The 14,034-nt window shown below is 32.2% G+C and overlaps 3 protein-coding genes and 1 long non-coding RNA gene across 5 annotated transcripts in view; 3 read left to right on the top strand and 1 right to left on the bottom strand.

Moving 5' to 3' along the window:
- The first annotated feature begins 381 nt into the window (after window positions 1–381).
- LOC145936406 (uncharacterized) lies at window positions 382–2,787 on the top strand. Its single transcript, XM_083038623.1, has 2 exons — window positions 382–1,018; window positions 1,355–2,787. The coding sequence occupies exons 1-2, from the start codon at window positions 765–767 to the stop codon at window positions 1,869–1,871; spliced, it is 771 nt and encodes a 256-aa protein (XP_082894749.1). The 5' UTR covers window positions 382–764; the 3' UTR covers window positions 1,872–2,787.
- A 501-nt stretch (window positions 2,788–3,288) lies between these two features.
- LOC145935800 (F-box only protein 39) lies at window positions 3,289–5,486 on the bottom strand. Its single transcript, XM_083037413.1, has 7 exons — window positions 5,295–5,486; window positions 4,837–5,069; window positions 4,584–4,748; window positions 4,230–4,453; window positions 3,746–3,904; window positions 3,500–3,664; window positions 3,289–3,440 (listed from the first exon to the last, which is right to left on the bottom strand). The coding sequence occupies exons 1-7, from the start codon at window positions 5,484–5,486 to the stop codon at window positions 3,289–3,291; spliced, it is 1,290 nt and encodes a 429-aa protein (XP_082893539.1).
- A 433-nt stretch (window positions 5,487–5,919) lies between these two features.
- On the top strand, window positions 5,920–8,596 carry LOC145935935 (2,3-dehydroadipyl-CoA hydratase). The gene is made up of 4 exons (XM_083037742.1): window positions 5,920–6,153; window positions 6,237–6,490; window positions 6,575–6,869; window positions 7,438–8,596. The coding sequence occupies exons 1-4, from the start codon at window positions 6,045–6,047 to the stop codon at window positions 7,713–7,715; spliced, it is 936 nt and encodes a 311-aa protein (XP_082893868.1). The 5' UTR covers window positions 5,920–6,044; the 3' UTR covers window positions 7,716–8,596.
- Window positions 8,597–12,053: 3,457 nt separating this feature from the next.
- The window catches only part of LOC145936409 (uncharacterized), a 97,060-nt gene continuing 95,079 nt past the window's right edge, over window positions 12,054–14,034 (top strand). For both annotated transcript variants that reach the window (XR_014425385.1, XR_014425386.1), the window contains exons 1-3: window positions 12,054–12,472; window positions 12,813–13,235; window positions 13,779–13,823. This is a non-coding gene — a long non-coding RNA (uncharacterized LOC145936409). The remainder of the gene's footprint in view (window positions 12,473–12,812; window positions 13,236–13,778; window positions 13,824–14,034) is intronic.

Raw genomic sequence — 14,034 nt, 5'->3', positions numbered from 1 at the left:
GATTGTGATTGTATATTACTTTGTTATAATAAAACGATATAAACGAGAAGTGATTTTAATTACGTTCAAACCGCGGCTAAGTTCGATCTCGTGTAAAGCAATGATTTATGGATTTTTTTTAGCTGCGAAAACGCATTTACTAAAGCATCCACTTTATCCTAAGTAAATGAGTAAACGAGTGTTAGTAGAATTGCAGTTATATCTCTATGTGATGCTTTATGTAAATGTGTATCTATCTCGATTTTATTGCAGCTCATGGACAAATAATCACGATTTGAAAATGAAGAATGAGGACCTACCCGATCTTGGACAGAAGTGAGTTGCATATTCTATTCTATTTTTTGCGCTTATATATACACTTTTCTCTCACATATTTACAATATAGAGACTTAAGCGATTTACAATTATTATAGAAATTTAAATATATCTTAAAATTTAATTTATTTTAATTATTAAACTTAATTTTCTATATAGCTTTTATCATATGAAATGCGAGAATTACATATAATGGTTTTTTTTAACATAATCAGCAATTCTATCTCTGAATGCATTTTTAATTAAATAATACACTTGATTAAATCTCCATAAAAAAAAGAATCTGTTGACTGAACGATTACAGATTCGAAGGTACCGAAAAAATTTGCGAGTTGTGTCGAGAGAAATTCCACTTTGTTACGAGATTAGTCGCTCATCTGAGAATAGCGCACGGCATACATCGACCCTTCAAATGCGTCACTTGTGGCAAGAATTATCCCCAACAATTCATGCTTAACGCCCACGTAAAAAAATCGCACACGCTGAAAACGGTGCCGTGCAACGAGTGCGATTTCATGGGTGTCAACGCGACCGACGTGGAGAGACACAGGAAACGACATCATCGAGCTTCGAAATTCACGTGCGAAATTTGCAGCGAGAATTTCGTCGACAAGGACGCTCTGATTACTCACACGACCATGCATAACTTTATGCAGTACCAGCAATGCAACGCGTGCGGTAGCATCTTCAATGACGTGTACAGGTATGTCAACTTCTGATGACAATTAAACAGCATACTATTACGTCTAAATTTATTTATGGCAATTCGATTTTTTTTTAATTCATAAAAAAGATTTTCCAAGTGTTCAAATCATACCTCATTGTCAGTATCAAAATATCTACTATCTCCTATAGTTTGACTTTCATTTCAGAAAATACGCAACAGCTTATATACTTGATCTGCTTTAAAAACACGAGTTTTCTCTTTGATAAAAAATAATCCTAATAAATATTAAAAATCATAATTAATTTTGCCATATAAAGGTGATATCGAGCAAAAAGCGTGCGATACCGATTATAAAAAAAAACCATTATCTAGCTTGAAGGAGCATAATCGTCTATACCATTACGATCCCGCGGTCATGTCGGATGAGAGGATCGAGGAATCCAACGAGAACGGATCCGAGCACAAGTGCGACGTCTGCGACAAGGTCTACAAGTACAAGTCGATGCTGAAGCAGCACAAGATCAAGGCTCACGGAGATCCATCTTTTTATGAAAGACGTAGGTATCTTTGCGCACAGTGCGGTAAGGAGCTGAAGACCGCGAAGGGCCTCGAAATTCATCATAGATCTCACACTGGCGAAAAACCGTACACTTGCGAAGTGTGCGGCAAATGTTTCGCTTGCGAAACCTTGCTGAGGACCCACAGGGTCATTCATACTGGAGAACGGAAGTACTCGTGCGATCAATGCGGTAAGGCTTTCACGCAGAGGTCCACGTTAGTCGTTCACAAACGATATCACACGGGTGAAAGGCCGTACATTTGTCCTCAATGCGGTAAGGGTTTCATCACACGAACCGTTCTTAATACTCATATGAAGTCTTGTCGTTGAAAACTTATGGGATTGATAATTTCTGATGGAGAAATCTAGACCATACAAACATTGAAAAATCATACGGATATTTAACGCGTTATAATCTTTCGAATATCTTTTTGCGATATCTATTATATGTCCGAATGGACAATAGATTTTAATAGATTTGTGTGGATGAATAAATCTATATACTAAGGTAAGCGAAAAAATAATAATATGATTAAGGATGAACTTTTTTACCTCAGAATGATAGATAAGTATATCTCGTGATTTTAGTAACAATAAAGCCGTCCGTGGCATTTATAATATACAGCATGCTTCCTGTTAATTATAAGTAGTATATAATGACGCATATATACTATTGCATAAAACGAAAGATAAGTAGTATCGTAGCGTGAGAAGTAGCTTTTTTATATTGTTTATACTCGTAAGATAAAAGATACAATCTTTCGTTAAAAGTATTTGAAGATCAATGTGATGCATTTTTTGATACGTACATATATATACAATTTAGAGTTATTTTTTTATACATTTTTATATATTTTTTATAAGGAAGTATTGTCGAAATATTTAACTTGTATAATCGATCGTCTGTATTGTAAAGTCGCCAAACAACGTTCCTATATTGTAAAATTTCTTTTTACTTTAACTATTGTGCACATGCACAGAATACAAATATTACGCGTTCTTATACTAACATGTTCTTGTAAATCTGCGAAAAAATAACAGTGTAGAAGAACTTTTTAGCATTTAGTTGATTCACGACACAAATTTTAATAAAATCACATTTAATATAATAAAAAAACTAATAGAAACATTCGATTGTATAATATTCATTATTATGCGCGAACACACTAGATTAAAGTGTGTTTTAAAGTGCAATCAAATTTTTATAATTAATATCATTTTTGATATATATTTACCTATAAATAGTCACTGCCATTTTAATATTGTTGCTATAATTATTCGTGTTTTTGCGAGTAATGTAAAAATACAGACTTAATGCAAAATTTATATTTATAATCGATTTTTTTATATCAAATCAATGAATTCGACGAATTTATATAAATTGATTTTGTAACAATTATATGTTGAATAAATAATAAATTTTGTATTGATACTTATATACAGATGTCACTCTGTCCAAAGATGTATATAAAAACAAATTACTTTAAATCAAGATTGAAACCAAGTCTAGATATATTAATCATCAATATTTTTAATTGAAATTTTAATATTTTTACATTTTTATACATTATAATCTTGTTATACATTACAGTCATATATGACTTCATTTTTAGACAATTTTTAAAATCCATTGTTTAATAAAAAGAAAAATATTTGTTACGATGTCACAAAACATTGATATCAAAAGAAGTAAAACATTTCTTTAAAATCTCAAAAATATTGACCATTGAAATAGGACCAATTGTCATCAATAGAAGAACAGAATCGAGGTAGGATCTTCAACCCGGAAATCGACTCCTTGCTCGTGCATTTTGCGATCGTACTGATAATTAATATCATTCAATACCGCACGATTTTGAATATTAATATTCCGAGGTTTTACATGTATCATCCTAAACCCTGCAATCATAATTTATTCGATCGAGAGTTCGCATTGATGCTATAATGAATGCCCTTACGTGTTTTTTGTTCGGCTTGAAGCTGACATATCTCGCGTAAAGTCTCGAAATTCCTTATAATTCCATCGTACTGCAATCTCGTCAATCGCTTGCAATGTATCAACATGGATACTAATAAATCGTCAAGTAATTCACGATTGTTTCTAAGTTGCAGCATAACTTCGACTGCGAGAGAAAATATATTTTCTTATTTATTATTAAATATCAATTTCGAAAATTGATTAAAAACTACAGTTTATGAAATACCTAATGTATTCGTATATTGAGTAATTAGCAGATTGATCGTGCTTCTAAAATTCCGAGATCTGCTTTGATCCCATACGTATCCGCTGAACATGTGAAACTTAGCTAGGGGGATACTGGGTAATAGCAAGTAGTACATATCCTCATAGTGTGAGATATTCACTGAAAATCAGACTTGAAAAGCTAAATGGTGCAATAAAATTTTCGCAAGTCTGCCGGAAATGAGACGCGCAATTTAATAAAAATTAGAGTATAAACTTATATATTCTTGCGTTCAAATAAATTTCTTTTTTTTTCTTTTATAGAAATATTTTTCATGTAAAAAGAATTTAAAAATTATTAAATTAATTGAATTAAATCGTAAAGAGCGTAATCGTAAAGCGATGCAATCTTGTCAATAAAAAAGAAATAAATTCTTCTCAAAGATAAATTCGACGTTAATGCAGATAAAAATGCGATCTTAGAATACAGCAACGTTCTGTTATACCTATAATATAGGATACTGTCAAATCGGGACAAGCTAACACCAAGTTGTGCCAAGCAGCATCCGCTATCATGTGTTGCCTGGAATCCGAATCTCTCACAGATATATACAGACTCTTCAGCATCAATGCTCCACTCGCAAGAGCATTCAGAGCATTATTCGATAAAGCTGGATAGTCTAATTTTAATAAGCTTAGAGCGTGGAAACGACCCAGCAATCGCAAATATCTGGAGAATAATTAGGATCAACAATTTAAATATTATAGAAGATAATTAAAATTAAATTACACGATTAATTTTATCGTAATTATATTGAGCATATTTTAATAAATTATTTTTTTTTCGCACTTTTCCGAACCTCGGGTTATCGTGAGGAGCTTGCCATTCTCTGAAAGCACCGCGAAGGTCCAAAGAGACCAAACGTTCGCCAGATCCTTTGGCAACTGTCCCCAACAGCCGCAAGACGTCGGTCACGCCGAAGTCGGCGTTTAGCAAACTCAAGATCTCGAGATTGCGTTGACCGCTGAGAGTTGAATAGGAAAAAAAGGTCAGTTCTCTAAAGTCCTTTCGATTACGTCAAGATCGATAGGGAAGGAACAGAAGTTGATCACCGCAGAAAATTAGCCAGGGCACAAAACAGCATTCCTCTGTTGCCCCATTTGTAACCGAACATCCAGTTCGTCAGTATCAGTTGTCGCAGCTGCACATCTTTGGCGCGTACGATCGCGAGAAAATCAGCACCGGCTTCGGCTTGAGTATTTCGCGTGATTCTCATCTGCCTCGGCAGGATGTACGGCCGCGAAAAAGCGAGCTCCAGACTGCGCATATGCTGTCCATACTTCGCCTTTAGATTTCACGATTAATTCATTTATCTCAGTCAACAATGAAATAGCGAATTTTATTATTTATCAATTTTCTTTTTCTTTTTCACTTATGTATTCTATGGCTTAGCTTTCTTTCAAATAATATTTCCGATCATGATACACGAAGAGAATTTAATTCTACGAGTTGTTGACTTAAATTCGCTTGAAGCAAATCTACCAGTCTCTATTACGGAAAATTCTCTTACGGCTAATTCTCCGGCTAAAGGGAAATCACCGCGTAGCTCACGATCGATGAGGACTGTGAAGGATCGCCAGAGCACGGGCGAGGATAATGTGTGATTCCATGATCGACAGACTTGGCTGACGCTGACACGATCGGCCCGATTCAGATAGCCGAATATCTGCGTCAGTATCAGCTCCGGTAGCTGATCCCACATCTCCCAGCTTCAGCTTGGCCCGTCCTCATCTCTCCTTCAGACGATCGTTAGCCTAAATTACTCTGGGTCGCGCGTTTGTCAGGTTTGAGTTGTCAGATTTCGTCGATCGCTACTGTCAAAAGCGGATCGATTGTAAAGGATTGAAGTGAGAAAAATATTAATATCGATACCTGATTAATTACGTAATTTAGTAGCAATAATTATATACTAAGCTATACTATATTATATATTATATATAGTAATTAGTATATATTATTAATCTTTGTTAACTTCACACAAAATTATTAATATTTAATAACAAGTTTTCAATTTATACAAGTAAAAAGAAATTCTATATTTTTATATCGCACACCTTTTAAATTTTAAATCAAATACGATCTCGCATTTTGATGTATCGATTAGCGATATATTGACGATTCGATATATCGTTTGAACGTCATGCCGGCAGCGTGTTTTTACGGACAGTGCTTGTTTTCGAAGCATTATAAAAATTAATAACATTTTATATTAAAAGTATTTATCGCAGAAAAAATCCATAGCGAAAATAAGAAAAGAAAAATGCATTCTCTGAGGAAATTAGCTTCTTTTGCTCGGACACTGAGAAATAATGTAGGACGAACTCTAACCTCGCAGCCAGATGCAGATGCAAGTTTCGATAAGAACAAAGGTAAATGATTGAAACAAACAGACTATAAACAATAGACGCACATCGAAATATTACAAATATGTTTAATGATACGTTTATTTCAGAAAAAATAATATTGGTAGATCATGTGGATAAAGTGACTATGATTGGTATTAATCGTCCTGAGAAGAGAAATTGTTTAAATACCGCAACTGCACAATTACTATCAGAAGCATTAGATGAATTTGAAAATAACGAAGGAACATCAGTGGGAGTGTTATATGGAGTAGGAGGCAATTTTTGTGCTGGTTATGATCTCAAAGAAATTGCAGAGTATGATGGCGAAAGTGAGGAAAACATACCGCATTTTGGGCCATTGGTATATTCACGTTATATCGATAAAAGTTATGAAATAGATTATTTGATTTAAAATATTAAAAGTTTCTTTAATTCTTTAAAACAGGCAAATAGATCTGAATTATCCAAGAAACCACTGGTCGCAGCTTTAAATGGATATGTAGTCGGTGTAGGATTTGAACTTGCCCTAATGTGCGACTTGAGAGTTATAGAGGATACGGCAATGGTGGGCTTTTTAAACAGACGTTTTGGTGTTCCAACTTTATGTGGAGGTACCGTCCGTTTGCCTGCTCTGATTGGATATTCCAGAGCTATGGAACTTATACTAACAGGAAGAATAGCTACTGCAGAGGAAGCATTTAAGTGGGGAATTGCACATAAATACGCATCGTGTGGTGCAGGTATGAATTAAACTTACTTTAGAATTATTTGAAAACTTGAACGAAAGACACTATATAGAGTAAAATTTTTATATATTAAATGCATATAGCAGGTTTATAAAATAAAAAATATAAAATGCTTATTTTTTTCAAAATATCCTTGATTTATGGATTAAAATCAAGCAAATTAAAAATCTTGCATTTTAAATGTCAGCTTCATGTTCTCATTATTTTAGATATATTATTTTATTTAATTATAAAAACATTGATTTTATATATATTTATGATAATGAATTACATTATTTTCTTTCAAAAACTAAAAAATATATGCCAAGCAAATAAAAGTATTAAAATTCTTGTTTTTTTCATGTACATTTACATATTCATGAATATGATAAAAACTTTCTGATGATTATTTCTGTGTTTATATATTAAAATATATTACAAATAATTTACTCTACATCTGCTATACAATTCATTTCGTTTATAATTGCGCATCTTGTCGATAAAACTATCGGTGCATTTAAAAAAAAATACACGATCTATATATATATTGTGTATATATGTTTATGTATCTGATTTCTTTCAGCTTTGGGTGTAGCGGTGAATTTAGCAACTTCTCTCGTAAAATTCCCGCAAAAGACTTTGCTAGCAGATCGCGCCTCGGCGCATTTTGCCGCGTTTTCGGCAAAGCCAATGGAAGAAGCATTGCAATTCGAAAAAGATAACTCATCGCATTTAATATTGGAGGAAGGTGTTGAAGGTGCCAAGAAATTCATTCATCACGGAATAGGAAGGCACGGAAAATTTCATGATATTACGATTAAAGATCAAAGTATTAAGGAAATAGATGAGACTTTATTATAAAAGATTTCGATTTAAGTACGTGTATATAACAATGTATATAGCCATTTCAGTATAGCTCTCTTTCTCTGAATATTTTAAGTTTAATAAATTTGTTAATTTTATTAATCTATTTTGGCTATTTTGTACACAATTTAATTGTACATAATAAAAACATTGTGTGCATTGAACATCATTGATTTATCAGATCCAGTTTATAAAATGTAAGGAAAATTTAAATAATGTTATATCAAAGCATATACACTAAAATATACAGCTATTAAATAATTTTTTCAGCAGATTAATTGGCTTTTAAGATTAATTTCATTAGATTAATTAGTTATTATTTTTTTTAGGCGTAGATTTAATTGATGAAGTTTTCCGTGACGATCTTCGCACCTTAGATAAAATATCACAACACCTTTTGGCTGCCTTTCCTATTAAAAGTGGTGTAAAATTTATCATCTGTCCATTCTCATCCCCTAAAAAATATGTCTCTTGTAATATCTTCTATAATAGATGAATAGTTATACATTACTTACGTTCGAAAGTTATGATAAAATATGTTAAATCTGGTTGAAGAATATCTGTTCCGCGTGTGCAAGGTCCATAGAGAGATACGTTTTTCAACTGACAATTTATTTCATCGCATAAATCGAATTCACCTGAAAGTTTCCAAGTAGCAAATGCGAGTCATTTGACGTAAAAATGACATGCGTTCGCTATTTGATTAACTTCTCGCACTAATCGATATCGTAAAGATTTTTATTTTATTTTATTTTTATTTACATGTACTAGTCATATGTGCAACTTTTCTTATGTAATTGAGTATCATCTTAATCGGACAATTTATATTCACTAACATCTCTCTTTCTATAGATGTGTTTGACTCTTCAACATTACTATTTGATAAATATTCTGTAATTACAATTTTATGCTATTAATCATAATTCATTTTAAAAAGATAATTTGAATTTCTTACCAATGTATTTAACCTTTATAATAGTTGTCATGTTAAATATATCTCTTTTGCGTCACAAAATGCAATAAGATAGTGTATTTTTTTTTTAAATGCACCGATAATTTTATCGACAAGATATGCAATTATAAACGAAATGAATTGCATAGCAGATGTAGAGTAAATTATTTGTATATTTTAATATATAACACAGAAATAATCGCCAGGAAGTTTTTATCATGTTCATGAATAATATGTAAATGTACATGAACCAAAAAACGAGAATTTTTAATACTTTTATTTGCTTGGCATATATTTTTTAATTTCTCAAAGAAAATTATGTAATTAATTGTTTTATTGAAAAAAGTTAACATATAATTCTTAAATTTTTTAATATAAAGTTAACATATAATTTCTTATCTCTTTTTTCTGAATTGTGCTCTAGTTAATATTTGGTGATTAATGTACATATACAGATATAATGTTATATGTATATGCATACATGCAATGCACTCACCGATACGATGCACAGCAGTGGAGCTCTGCTATAGTACAAAGCGTTGATCTATAACATAAAAATTAATATAAAAACTTAGTATATAATTATAATTACATACTATATATATAATTATATAATATATATATATATAATTATATACTATATATATAATTATATAATATATATATATATATATATATATGTATGTATATTATATATATAATTATATACTTATTTATTTATATAATTAAAACAAATTTATATAAATAAATAAGTATATAATTTTATATATATATATAATTGTATACTTATTTTTATTTATATAAATTTATTTTAATTATAATCTGCTTACCGCATAATTATTCCGCTGGTGTTCGATGCCTCCCCGGGCCTCCTCTTTCTCCTCTTCTTTTGTTCGTACTTGTAGCGTCTTTTTGGCACTTATACAACACATACTCGCGAAAATCCGATCACGCGCGCGCATTAATTAGCAAAATAAAATAATCACACGACAATTTGAACGACACTCCCGACCATTAATCACGACTATTTATACGGTATTTCCGTTGTTAATCGCGCGATACCTTGTGCGGAACTCCCGACATTCGTACGTGACTTTTCATATACGGCACTCCCGCTTTTAATCGTACGCGTATTTGATGCGCTTTTGTTAATTATATGCGACATATATTTGAGAGCACAGCACGCGATAATTACAATTATAATTATACGAAGCTACGATCCGCTCGGCGCGACGCACGAAATTTACGCGGGATGTCGCAGAAATGATGCCAACTGTAACAAAATACGCGCCAAGTCGCCGCAGTGATGCCAACTGTCTAATTAGAAATTATCAGCCCTTCGCGATTAATCGATCATTGAAAAGACCGATTAACATAGAGCGCCTTAAGGTGCCTTTTCATGCTGACGCTCGACGCTCATTTTTAGCGTCAAAAGACGTCACGTGACCAAAAATAAAGATACCAATTCGTCAATTTTGGTCACGTGACGTCTTTTGACGCTAAAAATGAGCGTCGAGCGTCAGCATGAAAAGGCACCTTTAGGGCCGGTTTCACCATCTCCGATTAACTCAATCGACCGATTAAACTATATCTTTGTCTCTTTTCAGCTACGTTCTTAAAAAGAGACAAGGATATAGTTTAATCGACCGATTGAGTTAATCGGAGATGGTGAAACAGGCCCTTACTCAGCGTGACAAGTGACAAAAACGCTTCGAATAATATTTAGATAAATCAATCAGAAGGAAGATAAATATTTTCCTCTTGTTTCAGAACAGTTTTTTTTAATCGGGACAAGATTATTGATCGGGCAAAGACACGTGTCCCGATTAAAAAAAAAAACTCTTCTGAAGCAAGAGAAAAGTATTTTTCTTTCTTCTGATTGGTCGATCAAAATATTAATCGAAACGCTTGTCACGCCGAGTAAGGGCATGTTCCGATATACACCGCCAGTACTGAAAAGCTATAGTTTACGTTACGTATATTATATATTTTCAGTACTAGCAGTAATATCGGAACATGGGGTAAGGCGCTCTATGTTAATCGATCTTTTCAATGATCGATTAATCGCGAAGGGCTGATAATTTCTAATTAGACAGTTGGCATCACTGCGGCGACTTGGCGCATATATTTTGTCACAGTTGGCATCATTTCGGCGACATCGCGCGTTTTCGTGCGTCTCGCCGGGCGGATCGTAGCTTCGTATAATTATAATTGTAATTATCGCGTGCTGTTCTCTCAAATATGCGTCGCATATAATTAACAGAAGCGCATCAAATACGCGTACGATTAAAAGCGGAAGTGCCGTATGAAAAGTCACGTGTACGAATGTCGGGAGTCGTCGCACAAAGTATCGCGCGATTAAGATCGGAAGTACCGTATAAAAAGTCGCGTACGATTAACGGTCGGGAGTGTCGTTCGAATTGTCGTGCGATTATTTTATTTTGTTGATAAATGCGCGTGTATGTCGTAATTAATCGTGTTTTCCGCGAGCGTGTATGACTGTGTAAGTGCATAAAGACTCCGCATATAGAGTACGAATAAAAGAGGTGGCCCGGGGAGGCATCGGGGCCACGGCGGAGCAACCTTGTCGTAAGTAGATATATTATAACCTATTTCGTTCAATATTTAATACTTGTGAAATTATAATAATTACTCGTTTATCTCCGCGATTAACGGTTTCATTTTACATAAATGTATAATGTAATGCATAGGATGGATTTTGGATATTTTAATTTTCAAAACTTTTAATAACTTAATAATTTAATAACTTTTAATAATTTTTAAATAAATTATAATAAAATTCTCATTATAATACACACAACTTTTTATTTTATAATTATATTTTATTATATTTTATATATATTTAAATCTAATTTATTCGACGAAATATAATTTATATATAATTTACATAATTTATACGATTAATCGTGAAAGACTATAATCTCTATAATTATTTTTACAGGTGGCATCCCGCGTAAATTATTCGTGCTGTGCGGATCGTAGCTTATTCGTATAATTATAATTGTCGCGTGCTATTGCCTCAAACATGCGTCGCGTATAATTAACAAAAGCGCATAAAATATGCGTACGATTAAAATCGGGAATACCGTAAGAAAAATCACGTATCAGAGTTCCGCACAAAGTATCGCGCGATTAAAATCGGAAGTGCCAGATAGAGTCGCGTACGATTAACGTCGTAAGTGTCGTTCAAAATATTATTCGAAGCGCTTGTCACGCCGAGTAAGGCGCTCTATGTTAATCGATCTTTTCAATGATCGATTAATCGCGAAAGACCGATAATTTCTAATTAGACAGTTGGCATCACTGCGGCGACTTGGCGCGTATTTTGTCACAGTTGGCATCATTTCGGCGACATCCCGCGTAAATATCGTGCCTCGCGCTGCGTGGGTCATAGTTTCGTATAATTATAATTATAATTATCGCGTGCTGTGCTCTCAAATATGCGTCGCACATCATTAACAGAAGCGCAATCAAATACGCGTACAATTAAAAGCGGGAGTGCCGTATAAAAAGTTACATACGAATGTCGGGAGTTTCGCACAAAGTATCGCGCGATTAAGATTGGAAATATCGTAGAGTCGCGTACGTTAATGATCGGGAGTGTCGTTTAAATTGTCGTGCGATTATTTTATTTTGTTGATAAATGCGCGTGTATTGTCGTAATCAATCGTGTTTTCCGCGAGCGTGTATGACTGTGTAAGTGCATAAAGACTCCGCATATAGAGTACGAATAAAAGAGGAGGCCCGGGGAGGCATCGGGCCACGGCGGAGCAACCTTGTCGTAAGTAGATTATAATAACCTATTTCGTTCATTATTTAATACTTGTAAAATTATAATAATTACTCGTTTATATCCGCGATAACGATTCGTTATAATGCATAGGATGGATTTTGGATATTTCATTTTTCAAAATTTTTAATAACTTTTAATAATTTTTAATAAATAAATTATAATAAAATTCTTATAATAATACACCCAACTTTTTATATGAAAATTATATTTTATCATATTTTATATATATTTAGATGTAATTTATTCGACGAAATATAATTTATATATAATTTACATAATTTATTCGATTAATCGCGAAAGACTATAATTTCTATAATTATTTTTACAGGTGACATTCCGTGTAAATTATTCGTGCGTCGCGCGAATCGTAGCTTATTCGTATAATTATAATTGTCGCGTGCTGTTCTCTCAAATATGCGTCGCGTATAATTAACAAAAGCGCATAAAATACACGTACAATTAAAAGCGGAAGTGCCGAAGTATGAAAATAAGTTACGTACGATTAATGTCGGAAGTTCTGCACAAAGTATCGCGTGATTAAAATCGGAAGAGAAAGATAGAGTCGATTAACGTCGGGAGTGCCGTTCAAAGTGTCGTGCGATTATTTTACTTTGCTAATTAATTCGCGCGTGATCGTATTTTCGCGAACGTGTGCTGTGTAAGTGCCAAAAAGACGCTACAAGTACGAACAAAAGAGGAGGAGGAAGAGGAAGCCCGGGGAGGCATCGGGCATTGGCGGAGCAATTATGCGGTAAGCAGATTATAATTAAAACAAATTTATATAAATATATATATATATATATATAATATATAATTATACATATATGTATACATATATAATTTATATATAATTTATTTAAATTTTTATTAAAATAAAGTAAAAAATAAGTTAAGAATAAATTTGAAATAAAATTAAAAAAAAAAAATAATTTGAGAAAAAATAAAATAAATATGGATATTTATAAAGTAATTTACAGAAAGATAATAAAAATTATTATATTAAACTTTATCATAATTAAATAATTAATAATTATATTTTATTATTTATATATGTATATAATTTTAATATTGTTTTTATACAATTTATAATTATTTAACTTACTTTTTAAAAATTAAATTAAATTATATTTTATATAAATTTAGATCTAAAATATAATTGAAAGGTCTAATAATTTTTATGATTTTATTAAATATATTTTACGATACGAATACAAGTTTAATTGCTCATTATTGACTTTTTAAAATATTAACTTTGTATACTATGTATATAATTTGTGTTTTTTATATGTTATAGATCAGCGCTTTGTACTATAGAGCTCTGCTGTTGCGCATCGTATCGGTGAGTGTATTGCATGTATACATTTATAACATTATATCTGTATATGTAGATTAATCACCAAAAATTAACCTGAGCGCAATTCAGAACAAACAGTTAAGAAATTATATGTTAACTTTATATATTTAAAAAATTTAAGAAATTATATGTTAACTTTTTTTCATTAAAACAATGAATTACATAATTTTCTTTAAAAAATTCAAAAATATATTCC

This window comes from Prenolepis imparis, unplaced genomic scaffold (genome assembly GCF_030444845.1).
Source record: "Prenolepis imparis isolate NDT839.2.m4 unplaced genomic scaffold, iyPreImpa1.0 SCAF_5, whole genome shotgun sequence".
Classification (NCBI taxonomy): domain Eukaryota; kingdom Metazoa; phylum Arthropoda; class Insecta; order Hymenoptera; family Formicidae; genus Prenolepis; species Prenolepis imparis.
This window is presented reverse-complemented; position numbering and strand designations above follow the sequence as displayed.